The sequence below is a fragment of the Mustelus asterias genome, chromosome 12 (assembly GCF_964213995.1).
Source record: "Mustelus asterias chromosome 12, sMusAst1.hap1.1, whole genome shotgun sequence".
In the NCBI taxonomy this organism is placed as follows: domain Eukaryota; kingdom Metazoa; phylum Chordata; class Chondrichthyes; order Carcharhiniformes; family Triakidae; genus Mustelus; species Mustelus asterias.
In genome coordinates, this window is record NC_135812.1 from 80752176 (window position 1) to 80770844 (window position 18669).

General features: G+C 40.7%; 1 protein-coding gene across 11 annotated transcripts in view; it reads left to right on the plus strand.

The window, feature by feature from the left end:
- The window catches only part of tnrc6c1 (trinucleotide repeat containing adaptor 6C1), a 175764-nt gene that overhangs the window by 99920 nt on the left and 57175 nt on the right, over nucleotides 1-18669 (plus strand). For all 11 annotated transcript variants that reach the window (XM_078225501.1, XM_078225506.1, XM_078225503.1 and 8 more), the window contains 2 exons: nucleotides 3914-6547; nucleotides 15771-15977. In XM_078225501.1, coding sequence (XP_078081627.1) covers nucleotides 3914-6547; nucleotides 15771-15977 — 2841 coding nt within the window. The remainder of the gene's footprint in view (nucleotides 1-3913; nucleotides 6548-15770; nucleotides 15978-18669) is intronic.

Below are 18669 nucleotides of genomic sequence, written 5' to 3' on the forward strand. Positions count from 1 at the left end.
TTCTGTTGAGGTTTTCAATTTCTGAAAAAAATCACTGCTTCCCAATATCACTTGGTAGGGATTCATTGACGCTGCAGTGTCATGAATTGTCTTTAAACCGAAAAACTGTCTTTTTTTTTCTTAATCTGTCGTTCATGCCTTTCGAAATCGAGGTGGAGGGTGGCTTTACTTTGCTTTTCTGTCACATTTTGAATGTAACTTTCTTCCACTATGTTTTCAGTGCTGCTTTGCAACCAGCAAGTGGGAGGTGCATGAGACTGAGACATATATAGCTTAAAAGATATTAGGCTGCTGCTTTCCATAATAGATTGCTTACAAGATTAGAGGTTACCTGCCTTAGGCTGCTGCTTTACGTAATGTACAGCTCATAAGATTTAAACATTACCATACTCTTAATCGATTTGAACAAAGTTTCTAATTGGAAATGGAGAATTCTGATCAAGTATCAATGGGAAGATTCATAATGTATAAAAGACTTATGAACAGAAATGATGATAGCTTTTGCCATATACTTCCAGATCAAGAGAATGGATTGTACCTAGCATTTGAGTCAAATAAGAGCAGTACAGTCAAAGTCAGATGCAGCTATTTTGTTGACTGCAATTTAGCAGGCCAAAATTGGAATTTATTTGAAGGATGAAATAAAAGTGAAAACCTGATTCTGAACATAATATTGGATGGCCTGCATGCAAACAGGCACCCTGTTGGATCAGATACTAAGTAATGACTAAAAGATGGTAGAGTCTGAGACATTTGCTAATATTGATCATACACTCGTGGAGTTTAGGGTCAGGTTTATGATGGAAAAGCATGCCATGAAAGTACAATAACTTGCATTTAGATAACATCATTAACATCAAAAAACATCCAAAGGCACTTCTCAGAAGCATAATCAGGCAAAAATTGATACTGAGCAAAAACATATTATTATATACAGTAATCAAAGCCAAGTCAAAAAGAGACATTTTAAGGAGGGCCGTAAGAGAGCAGAATGAAAGGAAGAGGTTGAGCAAAGGAATTCCAGAACTTGAGGTGGAGATGTTGAAAGCACAGCAGCCAATAATAGACCGGAGGGAATGGAGAACACAAAGAAGCCAGAGTGAAAGGCCATGCTGAGTTTTAGCAGGGTTGTAGGACATTACACACAGATGAGACCACGAGAGGTTTCAAATTGAGAGTGAGAATTTTATGGTTAAGGCATTGGGAGACTGGAGGCAGTATTGGTATGTGTACACACGGTCATGGGTAAGATTATCTTGGTACGGTGCAGGTTAGAGGGAGGAGTGTATCAGCATCAGATGGGTTTCAGAAGCTCAATTTTGATCAGAAAGGACATCAGGTCATGAACCACCAAGCTAGGAAGGCAAATGTAACTATGATGAAGGTTGTGGCAGATGCAAAGACAATAGGGGGATTCTCCCATCCTGCTGCGCTAATTTTTTAGCACAGCGAGCTGGGAGATTGCAACAATGCCCGATGCGTAGGGTGTCCCAGCCCACTAACATCTCCCAGGGCCAGATTTCCGATGGTGTCAACTCCATGCCGTAAATCAGCGGGGAGGTGCATAAATTATGGTAATGTTCATTAATATTTTAAATCCTATTAGCGGGCCTAGGACTGAGGTCTTTAGGGATGGGTAATAAATGCTGGCCAGCCAGCGACACCCATATCCCCCGAATGAATGAATAAAAAATTCTCCCAAAAAGATTCTAAGTGTCGAATTGTGAGAAAACTGGAGTAATTCATGTGGGTTTTTTCAGTGGGAGTTCAGTGAAGAATCGCCCACACTCTGAGGAACCATTCAAGGATGGACTTGAGGCCCGCTCAGTGCGCTGATTTCAGCCTCTCAAGTGGGAGTAGGCCTCGCCCCATAGTTTTTAATGATATTCACACTGGTGGCCTCTGCAGTGCACAGAGTGTGGGAGATTCTTCTCTGAACTCCCACTGAAAAAAACCAGGTGAATTACTCCAGTTTTCACAGGAATTCAGCATTTTGATTTTTTTTGGGAGCATTTTGTCTTTGAAATATTTCAGTGGAGTAAATTGCAGCTCATGGAGGACTTGATGTTGTGTGCAGCCTGACATCTCACGGGTGATAGAGGTGAAGTAGTCAATGACTTTGTGCGTTTAAATGATATTGAGAGGCACTATGACAAAGAGGAACCATTCAAGGATGGACTTTTGGATTCCTGAGGTAAAAGGGTTCAACTTTAGCAGGTTTTGATGACTGAACTAAGGAAACTTGACTGGTCTGCACTATTGGGAGTCAAAAGCATGTAGTCCTTCACATTGTAAGTTGCTGATCTTAACCATGGGAAGGTCACATGTTTCCCCATAAGGACAAAAAGACAGACTGTTGATTCAGATAATTCTTGTACATCTATTCATCTCTTCAGAATAGAACATTTAATGAACTAACAATCAGAGACCGGTGGATGTACTGCACATTGATTTTCAGAAGACATTTGATACAGTGCCTCATCAAAGTTTTTTTTGTGGAAAAAAGAAGTTCATGGTATAAGGGATAACATATTGACATGCATAGAAGATTGGCTAGCTAACAGGAAACAGTAGGCATAAATGGACCATGTTCTGGTTAGCAGAATGTGATAAATGGTGTACCACTGGGTTCAGTGCTGAGATTAAATTTTTGCAATTTATACAAATGATTTGGATGAAGGGACTGATGGGTGGTTGTTAATTTGCTGATGACTCTCAGATTGGTAGGGAAGTAAGTTGTGCAGAAGGCATAAGAAGGCTACAAAAGGATAGGGATAGGTTAAGTGAGTGGGCAAAGATCACTCACTTTGGCAAATTGAGTATTATGTGGGAAAATGAGGTCCTTTTTGGCGGGAAGAATTTTTAAAAAAGCATGTCATCTAAATGGTGAGAGATTGCAGAGCTCAGATGCAGAAGGATCTGGGTGTCTTAGTGCATGAATTACTAAAGATTAGTATGCAGGTGCAGCAAGTAATTAGTAAAGCTGATAGAATGTTATAATTAATTGCAAGGGGAATTGAACACAATAAGAGGTTATACTTCTGTCACAGAACATTGGTGAGACTGCATCTGCACTACTGTGTACAGTACTGGTCTCCTTATTCAAGGAAAGATGTAAAATGCAGATACAGTTCAAAGAAGGTTTACTTGATTAAAACCTGGTTTGTGTGTGTTGTCTTATGAAAAAGAGTAGACAGATTAGCCTTGTATCAGCTAGAGTTTAGAAGAGTAAGAGATGACTTGATTGAACCAATTAAGATCTTGAGGAAAGATTTCATAGAATCATAGAACAGAATCCCTGCACTGCAGACGGAGGCCATTTGGCCCATTGAGCCTGTGCCGACAGAAAGCCCACCCAGGCCCTATCCCCGGAACTCTATGTATTGACATCTTTGGACTGTGGGAGGAAACTGGAACAACCGAAGGAAACCCACGCAGACACTGGGAGAATGGGCAAATTCCACAGAGACAGACAGTCACCCAAGGCTGGAATTGAACCTGGGTCCCTGGTGCTGAGAAACAACAATGCTAGCCACTGTGTCACCCATTTCTCTCCTGATAGATGCTGGCAGACCTGCTGAGTTTTTCTAGCGCCCTCTGTTCTTGTTTCTGATTCCAGCATCCGCAATATTTTGCTTATTTATGATCTTGAGGGGACTTGAAAGTGTGGATGTGGAAAGGATGCTCCCCCTTGTGGAAGAATCTGAAACTAGGGACCATTGTATCTTTTTGACTAGATTTGTAAGATTTCAGCTTGTGAACTAAACCTCAATCTAAATGCACGGTTGCAGTCTCAGTTTATAAATTGTTTACAAGCTTTTAATATGATTTTGTCTGAAGCTTCATCATGTGATTCTTTCTTTTAATCATTTAATGCAAAATATGTCTAACCTTTTGCTTTGGTCTTTTCCAGATCTCAGCCACGGTGGTCTGGGAACTCATTATGAAAATTCCCACTGGGGACAGCCCCCCTTTAGAAGTGAACCAAACAGCATCTGGGATAAAGTGATAATAGACGGAAGTGACAAAGAGGCTTGGCCTTCCATTTCTGGAAACGAGACTGAAACTGCCTCAGAATGCACAGACACTGACTCTGCCTCAAACTGTGGCTCAGATAATAGTAGCATGGCTACAGGGAGTGCACCAGGCAACTTCAATGGACAAAACAAAAATTGCAATAATGGTGGTAATGGAGCACTTGTCCAAAGCAGTTCAAACCAGAGTGCCATTGGAAGTGGAGCAAATGGTGGAAATGGAAATTCATCCAGGGTGTGGGCTGTTGCCCCAGGGTCTGCCCCTGGTGTAGGTCACTGCTCTGCTACCAGTGGAAGTGGAAAGATGGACAGTATTGTAAGTGTAAATCCAAACTGTTGGGGCACTTCTACATCTACTGCTGGCATTAACCTGAATCTTAATCCCAATGCCAATCCAGCTGCTTGGCCTGTAGTTGGGCAGGAAATTCAAGGAACTGTAGGAGGAGGAAACACTTCAAATATTTGTAATCCAAGTAATCCCATTGATCAGAATTATAGTAACCCTAATAATGGTCCGACAGGTACATTGAACACCTGGGGAAATTTGCTGCAGCAGGAGAGCACAGATACACAAACGTCCGTTTCACAGAATGTGTCTTTCAGCATACAACCTCAGAACCTTAACACTGATGGACCAAATAACACTAACCCCATAAACTCTTCACCAAACCCTATCAATGCAATGCAAGCAAATGGACTGCCTAACGTTTCTGTACCAGGAGGCTGGGCAATGACAGTAGGCATGGGTGCAATAAACCCATCCCATCTTCAAAACCTTCCTGGTGGTAGTGGGTCATCTACAGTTTCTCAGCTCAGTGGACGTAATGGTGAAGGAATGAACAATCCTTCATGCAACTCAGTGTGGGGAGTGCCACATGCTAATTCTACAGCCACCAACAGTAACTCGGCATTTAGTCAGGGGAATGGAGACACTGTGAATTCTGCATTAAGTTTAAGTGCTAAACAAACATTAGCAAACAATTCCAATAGTGCTGTACAAAAGGATATTGGAAGCAATGCTTGGGACTCCGGTCCCCCTACCAGTCCCAGGGTACTGCCATGGACAAGGGCTGGTACCATTGGGGGCTTGCACTCTGGTCCCAGCAGCATTGGAGCTTGGGGTAACACTCCATCCAACAGGAACACTAGTAATGGTGTAAATGGAGAATGGGGAAAACTCTCTAACCAGCATTCCAGTAATGAAGCAAATGGCAATGGAAAAGGATCATGTGGATGGGAGGGTCTTTGTGTTAACAGCCAAACTCCTGTTTTGCAGCAAGGTAATGAACAAATTAACTCTTTGGCCAAACCTTCTGAATCAGGTACCACTGGTAGTGAGGGCAGTAATGAAAGTGGCGGTAGCCATCATGAAGGAAGTACCGGAAGAAATGGAGGAAGGCATGGGAGCAGCCGACGAAAGACTGATAAAGGAATAATTGAACAGCAAGGGCTGGTCCAGAATGTTATGTCAAAGCCAGATCATGATCCTAGAGTCTTGTGTAATTCTGGATGGGGACAGACACCAGTAAAGCAGAACATTTCCTGGGAAATTCAAGAATCCCCTAGGTCTGAGCGAAAAAATGACAATGGAACTGAGGCCTGGGGTTCAGCTGCTGCCCAGTCTTCAAACTCAGGGGGGAGAAGTGATGGGTCCAGCATGAGCAGTACTAATACCTCTTTAGTATCTGGGTGGGGAAATCCTCCACCAACAGTCATGTCTAATAACGCAGGATGGGGAGACAAAGTGTCTAATAGCCAAGGGGGTTGGGGGGATTCTGCTAATTCTACTGCTGCTGCTACTGCCAAAAGTGGCCATGCCTGGGGTGGGATTTCTAATCCGGAGGAGAAGCCACAAACTTGGGCAGACTCTCAGAAATCCAAATCTCAAAATTGGGGTGAAGGACAGAAAAGCAACCAAGGCTGGACATCAGGAGGAGCGGGAATAACAGGAAGTGGTGGAGGAGGGGGAGATTGGGCTGATTCTGCTGCAGGACCGTTAGGTGAGGGGAAAAAAAATGGATCTAGTTGGGATAATGAAAACAACCGTACTGGACCTAATTGGAATGAGACGACCAGATCACAGACTAGTGGATGGGGTAATAATACCAACAGCAAGCCAAGTCCAAACACAGGCTGGGGAGAATCTACAAAATCAAGTGCACCACAGAACTGGGGAAATAAACTTCAGGATAATGGTCTTAGCAGCTGGGGAGGACCTGCCTCTGTTAAACAGTCTAATTCGGGTTGGGTTGGTGGACCTTTGGCTACAAAACAGAAGGACAGTGAACCCACTGGCTGGGAGGAGCCTTCCCCACCATCTATTCGTCGAAAAATAGAGATTGATGACGGTACCTCAGCTTGGGGAGACCCAACCAATTACAAGAAGACTGTAAACATGTGGGATAGAAACAATCCTGTGAATCAAAGCAGTAACAACACCGTGGCTGAACAGCAACCACCTCAGCCTCATCAGTCAAGTGCCACGCAAAACCGGTCTCCACTACTTGGTCCAGGTAGGAATTAGTAACATTTCAATTTTTTTTAAAAGAAGGATGGTACTTAAGTTGACCTAAGTGATCGTTTGATATTTTTGATGTTTTGGAAACATGATTGGGATCCACTTTAATTCCTGACACTGAAAGGAAGCATGCAACGTGCATGTAGTGTCCAGTGTTGTTTGAGTTATGGCTGAAATGCTTTCATATGGAATACTGAAGTATTAATGCCCCTCTGGTCTGGAAAAGAGGAAAGCTTATTGATGGTAGTAGTAGACTCAGGAGAACACAAGTAGACTGGTGTACTGGATAGGCACATGGCAAATTAAATTTAATGCCAAGTGTGAAGTGATTCATGGTTGGGGGGATGGTTGGAGAGAAGACAAAGAATGAAGAGAAATGATATAAATAGAATAATACCATTTTCAAAGGGATGGAGGAATTGAAAGACCTTTTGGATTTATGTACATAAGTCTTTGAAGTTAGCAGGGTAAGTAGTGAATGCAAGAGATCCTTTCCCTTCATGTATCGAGGCAAAAAGTACAAAAGTAAGGAAGTTATGCTAAGCATTTATTAACCACTGGTGTGTTTTGGTAAAATGTGGGCACTGTACCTGTTGTAGTATGTCAAGGCCTTGTGGGTGCAAAGGTGATAACTGAAGTGTACCACAAATGGAGCATAACATGGACATAGAGAAACTGCTGCATATTTTCCATTGAGCAAAAGTTATTAAGGGGAAATTTGATCGAAGTGTTCAAAGTCATTAAACAGTTTGGAGCAAATAAGCTAAAATTGTTCTCCTTGACAAAAAGGTAAATAACAGTGGACAGAAAATTGAGATATTTGCCAACAGAACCATCTCGAGTTATGATGTGGGATGCCCTGCCTGAAAAGGTGCAGTTTCAATAATAACGTATGAAGGGAATTAGATAAATAATTTTGTGTAGGGGTTCTGGGGAGAAGAAAGCAGACAAATGGAACTAAATGGATAGCTGCAGGGCCATGGCCCCCTTCCATGCTGTATCACTTTTATACTTCAAAGTCAATTGCCTTGGGACACTGCATTACAAAGGATGATTAAATGGTACTGTGTTGGTTTTAAGGACAGAATAGCACAAATATTAGAGGGTTTCTAGCTAATAGACCAGTGAATATACAAACCGTGGTAAAGAAATGGGAAATGAAAGAAGTTTAACAATAGCTCCAACAAAAAAGCTGCATACGTGGCATGCATTAGTAAAATTGGTGACTTTCAAACCAGGGCCAAAATTTCTTGCCTGTCAACCATTCTTGAACCAATCATTCCAAAATAAATTAACACGGGGCTGCTCCATACCACCAAGTTACCTGTGTGGAAACGAGGGTTTCTGCCTTCCATTGATGCAAAAGTGACAGTCTGGTCTGGATTTTCACCTAGTCAGGATGATTTGGAAACTCTTTAGAAATGGCAGGCATCTCCTGATTCCTGACACCATTCCCGGGCTGTCTGATTTTCAGGAGTGCCTTTAAAGAGTGTGGGCTGGTTCCTGTCAAAAGCCCGCACCTGACACTTCTGACTTGTAAGAAGTCTCACAACACCAGGTTAAAGTCCAACAGGTTTATTTGGTAGCAAATACACGAGATCCATTGTGGAGTTAGGCATGTCCTCATGTCCTACTCTGCAATTTTCACTGGCTAGTTTTTTTTAAAAGAACAGTGATTCATGATCCCTCTGAGGAGTCGTGAACCCAGTTCTGCATGAGGGAGTCTTTTAAAAGGTAACTTCAAACAGCCCTCTTCTTGCCCCCCTGGCACCTTCTACCCTTCCACCCACCCCATATGGCCCCTCATGCCAAGCTCTGCCCTTCAGCTCATGCATGGCTGCTCATGCCCCCATGTCAAGATATGGTACTTCCATGCCCTTTGATCCAATACAAACAGTCTAGAACCAATTCACCCTACCGTGACAGTAGTGTAAAGAAAAAGCTTTTTTTTAAAAAAAAAGTAATTCATTCATAATTTCCTCCCATGTTAAAAAAGTAATTTCACTACGAGCTCTTAACATTTGCAGTCATTTGGGCAACCATGTGTTGAGACACCTGCACCCCAGAGGAAACATTTTTTGATTGACAGCTCAGTTTCTGACCTTTGTTGTCAATTTCAGATACAACATTAAGTGGTTTCAAACGTTTGTGGTTTTGTTACTGATATTGCCGGAGTGTACCTTTGACCAAGCGTGTTAGGAGTTAGATGAGGGTGGGAAGCTTAATCTTTTTTCAAAAATCTAATTTTGTTTGTATTCAACATTTAACATCTAAATTAAATTTGCTATTTAAATTCTAAATTTCACCCAGGCTTGGAGAACAGCTAAAGTTAATTAAGGAAATTGGCTTAAACAGTTTTTTTCCTATACCTGGACTGAGCTAAGTCTTTAATTTCAGAGCACATAAATGCAGGCCTCTTGGACTTCACACTGGAGTGTGACTCTGAACAAGAGTGCTGTGAGTTGGGTGAGTGAAGGAGCTGGGGGGGAAGGAGGTGCTCCTTTGCTTTCTTAGTTTTTCACCCTGGAGGAATTGGTTCTTTAGAAGGGAAGAAGTTTGCTGCTTGGTGAGTATCTGGTAAGTGGTTCATAAGGTTTTAAAATAGTATATAAACTGGTGGTAAGGTTAATAAAGTATATAAGAAAGAAAAGTAATTCAACAAAATAATCAAGTAGCTAATTAAAACGCATTAAGGATGGCGGGGCAAGTGATGTCACGACTGCGGCATCTTTTGGAGCTCTTGGATGCCATTTTGATCCAGGACAAACATATCTGTAGCAAGTGTTTGTGGTTCAAGGAACTTGAAGAGGAGGCCAAGCTGCAGCCACTGATGCATCAGGGAGGAGGAAAGTTACCTGGACACTTTGTACCAGGAGACAGTCACACCCCTTAGGATAAGGTCTTCTGATTTGGTCAGTGGTCAGGGATAGGAATGTGCGGCTGCCAATGAGACAGCTGAAGAGACCCAGAGGGCACGAGTGTAAGAGCCTCAGCCTTTTTAATTGTCTGACTGGGCTGAGATTCTTTAAGCTAGTAGTACTAGCAGACAATATGGTGTCATTGACACTGTTCTCTGCAACAGAGAGCGTGAGTCCAGAAGACTGTGTTGACTGCCTGCTGCCAGAGTTTGGGGATATTTGCTCAGGGCTGGAGAGTGAGAGAGGGAGTACTAACACCATAGGCAAGACAAGGTTCTGCAGAGTCAGTATGGGGAGCAAGGCACCAAGTTAAGAGGAGAACCTCCGAGATAATCTCTGGAATTGGTACCTGAGCTGGTAACAATTTGGCATAGGGCAAATAAGATAAGAGAAATAAATTCATGGCACAAAGATCGGTTTGGGAAGAGTGGGTTCAGATTCGTGGGGAAGTTGGGAGCTGTACCATTGACATGATCTACACCTGAACTATGCTGGGACCTGTATTCCAGCGAGCCAGTAGTTAAATAGTGGGGCAAGAAAACAAATTTTGAAAGAGGTGGTACATCAAAGAGTGGAGTCAAAGAGGAAGATACTAATATGCAAAATGTTAAACAGACTGTGTGACAAGAAAGGATAGAGAGTACGAATAAAAGTAAATCAGATAAGGCTAGAGGTTACAAAATAATAAAAGGACGGAACTAAAGGCTCTGTATCTGAATGCACAAAGCATTCAAAATAAAACATGAACTGAGAGCGCAAATAGAAATAGCCGTTAGAGTTACGGCTGCAGGGTGACATTGATTAGGACCTGAATATCAATGGGTACATGACATTTAGGAAGGACAGGAAGTTAGGAAAAGGTGGAAGGGTAACTGTTAATTCATGGTATTAGCACAAGAGCGAGGGACAACCTATGTTTAGGAAAACAATGTTGAAGCGGTTTGGGTCGAGATGAGAAATGATAAGAGCAAGAAGTAACTTCTGGGATTAGTGCATAGGCACCCTAACAGTATCATCATGATAGGACTGAGTATAAAGGAAGATATGATGGGAACTTGTCGGAAAGCTATAGTAATAATCGTGGGGGCTTTTAATCTACATATAGATTAGAATAACAAAATGAGTAAAAGTAACATAGATGAGAAGTTCATAGAATGTTTTTGGGATTGTTTCTTAGAACAGCTTGTTCTGAAGCCAGCCAGAGAGCAGGCTATCCTCGACCTAGTATTTTACAATGAGATATGATTAATGACCTATAAGGAAAGTAACAGCAAACAGTGGTTGAATTTTTCATTGTTTGAAGGAGAAAAGTGTAAGTTAATTTTAAACTTATTTTTAAACTTAAGTTTTAAAGTTTCAGTATTTTAAACTTAAATAAGGACAATTATGAGGGCATGAAAGCAGAGTTAGCTTAAGTGAACTGGCAAATTAAGTTCAGAGATGGAGATGCAGTGGCAGCCATTTAAAGGGAGATTTCAGAATACACAGAATAGATGCATTCCAAGGGGAGGACCCACCATGCATGGTTAACTAAAAGTTAAAGACAGTGTCAAACTTGTAGAGAAAGCATATAATTGCACAAGGATGGGTGACAGGTCAGAAAATTGAGCAGAATATTAAAACAGCAGAGTATGACTAAAAGATTAATAAGAAAAAAACAGAGCACAAGACAAAGCGATCTGGAAATGTAAAGACAGAGTAAACTTTTCTACAGATTTAAAAAAAAAAGTTAATGGACTGGAGCGTTCCAGTATTTTGCATTGGCCTTCATTATGGAGGATGCAAGTAACAGCCCAGAAATAGCTGTAAATCAGGAAATGGAGGGGAAGAAGAAGCTCAAGGAAATTAAAATCACAAGGGAAGTGGTACTGAGAAAATTGCTGGTGCTGTGGGGTGACAAGTCCCCAAGTCCCGGTGACTTCATCTTAGGGTCTTTAATATAAGTGGCTAGTGAGATAATTGATGTTTGTTTTAATTTTCCAAAATTCATTAGATTTGAAAAAAGTGAATGTAACTCCTTTGTTTAAAAATGGAGAGAGAAACCAGGAAACTACAAGTCAGTTAGCTGAACATCCGTCATCGGGAAAATGTTAGAAGCTCTTATTAAAGACCTTCTAGCAGGGCTTTATATAAATTCCAGGTAATCAGGCAGAGTCAACATGGTTTTATAAGAGGCCAATCATGTTTAACAAATTATTCAGAGTTCTTTATCCACAGCACATGTTGCTTCTTCAAAGGGGAACCACTGAATGTAATGATTCCCAGAAGGCATTTGATAAGGTGCCTCATGAGCTTTTATTTTCCACAATAACCTTTGATGAGGCACCTTATCGAATGTCTTCTGGAAATCCAAGTACATTACATCCACTGATTCCCCTTTTATCCACAGCTCATGTTGCCTTGGAGCGGGTGGGCAAGCAGGCAGGCATCCTTGGAGCTAGCGTTTGAGAGGTTTGTGTGAGGGAGAGGAGTGAGTGGAGTTGGGTGTGAATGGGAGAGAGTTGTTAGGCATGTGCAATGGGGAGTAGTTGCCTGTCTGTAAGGAGTGTATGTGCCCGATATGAGAAACAAATGTCTAGATAATTCCTCCCAATAAAAATGACAAAAACTAAGACTTTTTTTAATGAGAACTTTTTAATTGTCAGGTTCGTCACTCCTCAAGTGGGGACTGCTTCCAGGGGATAATGTTACGGGACCATGAGCGAGTGGCTTGGCCAGGGGTTAATATGAGGGGGCCTTGTAGCTGGCAATTCTATTCGTGACTGTGTTCCTCTTCCTAATTCCCAATGTATGCATAGATATAGTTAGAAAATACTTTATACACTTGATTTCTGTGTTCGCATCTATTTAATGGTTATGAATAGAGACTTCAACATTGAGTGTGTCTGGGGTTGGGTTCCCTGATACTTTTGGAAGGTCACTCGGTTCTGTAGTTCAAAGTTTGGGAAACCTTGTTATAACAATTTGTTCAACAATACCTCAAAAATAATAACATTTTCACTGAATATGACACCACCGAGGTCTATACTATGACAGTGATTTCTGTTTGATGGAATGATGCCTACAGTACAAATCTGCAACCAAGATTTTAAAAAAGATGTTACAATTGTTTCCTTAGTTTATAATTTGTCTTTTAAAATATTGAAGTTTATGGATTTGCTATATGCTGATACTGAACATTCACTGCAAAGAACTACTTTACTATTGGTTCAAGTACCAAGAGTAAGTATTTTAGTGTATGGAAGCATGTATTTCCTTGCAGTAGAATGAAATTTTGTTCATTTGCAGTGTGATATTTGGTAATGACATTAGCTTTCAAAAAGAATGATTTTGCTGAAAATCTTGTGTAAATGACCCGTGCATCTCTGTTTCAAAGGTACATTTCCCTCATCTAACAATGCCTTTTTTCAAATAAAATCAAAAGATAGAATTTATGGAAAATGCTCTAAGGCAGCATGAGTTCTTAGTGTGACTGATTTTAAAGCGGTATTTTTGAATAAAGATTGGGTGCTTTTTGCAATGTTCAATTGTTCTCTGATTATGAGAGCTTGAAAGCATACATTTTAAAGCACTATTGGAGGGGGGGGGGGGGGGGGGCGGTGGGGGGACCTGTTTCTCTCATGAGTTGATGCGTCATCTCAACACAGCTCCAAGTTATAAAATAGACAATACAGGAGTTAAATGCTGAGTTCAAGCAGTACAACTTATTTAAATTAGAGCTTTATTCACAACTGCATATTTATTACTGAATCATTGAATAATATTGTGTTGCACACTTTTCACTGAGATTTTTCTGGTCGACACTAAAATATGGACTAAATGTGGGCAGCCTCCTTATCTGGCTGATTTCCAGGGATATTAGTGATGCATATAGCATATGGTGTTTGTTAATCTGGATGTCGGGTGTGGGACAGTGCATTAATACACTGGCAAGGAGGAATAATCCTTTCTAAGTCAATTCCATGAAAACATGATCAAGTACTAGATACATGTTAATATTTTTGAATCACTTGAACTACTGTAAAATATAATTTAGGTTTAATTTCAGAAACAGCAAACTAGTTTGAGCAAACATCAAAACACTGTAATTGATCCAAATGATTTTCTAGTTGCAGTGTAGGATTTGAACCAATTTTAAAACTAATATTGTTTAGAACAGTATTAACTAAATAGTTTTCCTTTCAAATGTAATACATTAAATTGTGCCCAAAAGGGACTGAAACTGAATTATAGTTAACACTAAAATATCTGAGGAAAATGGATGCCCATTAAAATGAAAAAATAAATACTGAACAAATTTGGATCAGTTGAGTATGTCAGATAATTTAAGATGAGGCAGACTGAGTGCCAAGAAGCACAAAAAAATTTCAGAAATAGGGGTATTCATGTTTAAATAAAACATTTGCCCCCTGGTGGTTAATCACTGTTTAAATGTGCTTTCATGAAATGTGCTCATTTTGTTTAACATGAATGTCTATGTTGTGAATTTAAGAAATGAAGTCAGAAATACGTAACTTGAATTCAAAATTGAATGTATTTAAAATATTGTATTTAAAAATAATTGGATTCCTTGTCTTCAAATCTGAATACATTTTTTTGTGTTCAATTTCCTACAATTCTGATGCTAACATTTAAAATGTTAAAATTAATGGGCACCCACTTTCCTCAGATATTCTACTGTTAACTATAATTCCGTTTCAGTCCCTTTTGGGCACAATTTGATGTATTACATTTTGAAGAAAATCTATTTAGTTAATACTGTTTCTAAACAATATTAGTTTTAAAATTGGTTCAAATCTTGCACTGCAACTAGGAAATCATTCGGACCAATTACAATGTTAACGATTTGTATCAGGCAAAAGGTCAAATATTCTTTCAAATTAAACATCAATGCACATTATATTGTATAATATATATATATATTGCACAGGATATAGGGCACAGAAACAAGCCAGTTGGCCCAGCCAACCAATGTCGGTGTTAATGCTCCATTTGACCTCTTCCCATTTTCTTTTCTAAATCTATCATCATAACCATCTATTTCTGTTTTCCTCAAATACTTGTCTAGTTTCTTCCTTAAATGCACCTAATATTAGCTTCAACCACTCCAGTGGTACCAAGTTCCACATTCTTATCACTCTACCGGTGAAAAACTTTCTTTATTGATATGTTTAAGGCACAGACATTTATCGCTACAAACTAAGAAAGATTTTTATTTGCTATGGCACTTTCAGCCTAAAACTGATATATCTGGACCTTCATGCGAGTTACTTCTTTTAGACATGTTAGGGATAATTGACAAAACTATAAATGTAAAATATGCAGTGCAGCCTTGATTTTGGATCAGGGACAAGGCTGCAATTCATATTAACCTTCAAGCTTCAAAATTCACTAGAATAGTGCCAGAGTTTAGAAAGTTTATTTGTATACGTGTATTCCCTTGAGTATAGAAGATTGAGTAATGACCTGATCAGTGTGTTTAAAATGTTATAAGTAGATGAGAAACTATTTCCTCTGCTGGGGCAACCAAATATGAGGGAAACAATGTTACTATTAGAGCTAAACCACTTAGAAGAGAAATTAGGAAACACATGGACTAAATTTTACAGCCTTGTTGCTGTGAGCCATTCAAAACTCCGTTGACTTCAGCGGGACTGTAAAATGCCACCCTATAATCCTGGACCCGAGGACAATTGGAGTTTTAGGAAATGAGGTTGATAGATTTTAATTAGGTAAGGATATCAAGAGATGCCGAGTTAAGTAGGGTAAATAGAGTTGAGGTACCAATCAATCATAATCTGACTGAAGGACAGAGTGGCTCGAGGGGCTGAGTGACCTACTCAACTTGTTATCTTCCTAAACTACATTTTCTCCCTCAAGAAATCAAGTTAACCTGTCAATACACATTACCAACTGGATGAGATTTACCAAGGCAACAAGAAAAATTAAAAGCCTGCCAGAACTGCATTTTTTGAAAATGATTCAACACTTGTTCTTGACTACTCAGGGAGAACATTTGAGAGAATATAAATAGGGGCAAACTGAGGCCAACTACCTAAAAAGGACGCAAAACTGCCCTGACGTCTTAGATTTTAGTTATCTTAAAGATACTGAACCATCAGACTGTCGAGCATGTTTAAACTAAATATTTAAATAATTGGATATGTATATTGTTAGGGGTGCATTGTTTTTATCAAAGCCATATAGCTTTAATTGCATGATCAGAAATCAAATTGGAGAACTTTTGGACTATGTGCAGTCTATTTGGATCATAAGTTGAGAGCTTTAATATTTTCCCAGGCTGGGGAGAAACACACAGTGTTCCTGCAAAGGCTGAGAACTCTTGGGGTGAGCCGCCACCTCCATCTACCACGGTCGATAATGGGACTTCAGCATGGGGCAAACCTCCCAACGGCAGTTCAGGTTGGGGAGATAATGCTGCGGAGTCGACGGGGAATTTTGGAAGAGGGAATGCTCCAGCTGCTGTCCCGGCAATGTGCAAACCAGGTAACAAAATACAAGGACATTTTTATTTTGTACAAGTATGTTGTAGTCAGGTGCTTAAATGCAATTCACTAACTTCTAACACTTCACCAAAATGAAGTTGTTGAGCATTTTGATGACAATCGGTTCAGACTACTGAAATCGCCCATTATTGTGGTTTGTGCGATGAATATTGCAAATGAGTGCATGTAGTGTTTATATATATATATTGCAGCACGTAGGTTGTTCTATGCTATAATCCTACAAGGTTTTCATTTATATGAGTAAACTAATTGTTTTAAATTGCCAAACTTAACTAAAAACACCAAAATCCAGATATTGACTTGAATTTGATGAGGTTAATTCACTGTTTTCTGGAAAATATTCTTCAACCTCTTTTAAGAATCAACTAAGTTTATGAAATGGCCATTTTTAAGTAACTTTCAATCCTAGTTGGCATGTACAAAGAACAGTACAGCACAGGAGCAGGCCCTTCGGCCCACCAAGTCTGTGCCGACACAGATGTCTCTCTAATCTAACATTTTCTTGCCTCCACATGGACCGTGTCCCTCTATTCCCTGCCTATTCGTGTGTCTATCCAGATGTCTCTTGATGTTGTTATAGAGTCTGCTTCCATCAACATCTCCAGCAGCACTTTCCAGGCATTCACCACTGCTTGTCACAGACCTCCAGTGAGAAAAGTACCCTTCCACTGCTACTCTCTGCTTTCTATGCCTAAGTTATGTATCCATCTTACCAGCTCACCTCCGATCACATTTGACTTCAGCTTCTATATCAGCCTGCCATGAGGAACCTTATCAAAGGCTTTACTGAAGTCCATGTATACAACATCCACTACCCTGCCCTGATTTTTTTTCTTGTCACTTCCTCAAAGAACTCGATCAAATTTGTGAGACACAACCTCCCCTTCACGTAACCATGCTGCCTATTGCTAATAAGCTGATTCTCTTCCAGATGTGAATACATCCTGTCCCTAAGAATTTTCTACAATAATTTCCCCAACACTAATGTGAGGCTCACAGGCCTGTAATTTCCCGGATTGTCTCTTCTGCCCTTCTTAAACAGAGGAACAATGTTAGCCACTCTCCAATCCTCTGGTACCTCGCCTGTGGCTAAAAAGGATACAAAGATCTTGGCCAAGGCCTCAGCAATTTCTTCCCTCGCCCCTCTCACTATTTTGGGATAGACCCAATCTGGCCTTGGGGACTTGTCCACCTTAATATTTTTCAAAACCTTCAATACCTCCTCCCTTTTTATCTCAACATGCCCTAGAATGTCAACATCCTCTTTTCTACACTTACCATCCACCACATCATTCTCCTTTGTGAATACTGATGCAAAGTACTCGTTAAGGACCTCATTCGCCTCATCTGGCTCCACACAAAAATTCCCTCCACTGTCCTTGAGTGGATCTACCATTTCCTTAGCTACCTTCTTCGACCTTATATAATCATAAAAAGCCTTGGAATTCTCCTTAATCCTGTCTGCCCAGGACATTTCATGGCCCCTTTTTGCCTTCCTAAATCCCTGTTTAAGCGCTTTCCTGCTATCTTTGTAAGATCTGTTTTCAATTTCCTGAAATTTATGTATGCCTCCTCCTCCTCCTTCACTAAGCTCACAGTCTCTCTTCTTGTCATCCAGGGTTCCCGAATCTTGCCATCTTTATCCTTCATTTTTACAGGGACATACTTGTCCTGAATTATTTAACAACTGACTTTTAAAAGACTCCTACATATCGGATGTGGATTCATCCTTAAACAACCATCCCCAGTCTACATTCTCTAGCTCCTGCCTAATACTGTCGTAGTCTTCCCCCAGTTTAGTACCTTAACTCTGGGACTACTATCCCTTTCTGCAAGTATCTTGAAACTTGTAGAATTGTGATCGCTGTTCCCAAAATGGTCCCCCACTGAGACAGCAATCACCTGTCCAGACTCATTTCCCAGACCAAGACTAAGATAGCCCCTTCCGAGTTGGACTATCTACATATTGCCTCAAGAAGCGCTCTTGGGTACTAACAATCTCTGCTCTGTCCAAGCCCCTGGCACTAAAGGAATCCCTGTCTATGTTGGGGAAGTTAAAATCGCCCATCACAACAACCCTGTTATTTTTAGACCTTCCCATAAGTTACTGTCATATCAGTTTTTCCACTTCACGCTGGCTTTTGGGAGGTCTGTAGTACAACCCCAACACTGATTGCACCGTTCCTGTCCTGAGTTCTACCCATATGGCCTCACTGCATGATCCCACCAAGGTGTCCTCCCTCTGTGGCATTCCCCGTAATCAGTGAAGCAACACCCCACCTCTTTTGTCACCCCCTCTATCTCGCCTGAAGCATCTAAATCCTGGAATCCTAAGCTGCCAGTCCTGCCCTCCTTTCATCCAAGTCTCCGTAATTGCCACAACAACATAGTTCCATGCAGTAATCCAAGCTTTAAGCTCATCCGCCTTACCTGTCATATTCCTTGCATTAAAGCAAACACACCTCAGACCATCTGTCCTGTCATGTTTTGTACACACTCCATGTTTTATTTCTCTTAGCCTTACTGGACCCATTCACTGAGTTCTTCACAGTCTCTCTACTCTGGCCCCTTTTGTCTCTGGTTTCTCTGTCTTCCACTTGTCCCCTTACTGTCTTCTGTTTCTGTCCCCACTTTACTTCCCTCTGACTTGCTGCATCAGTTCCCATCCCCCT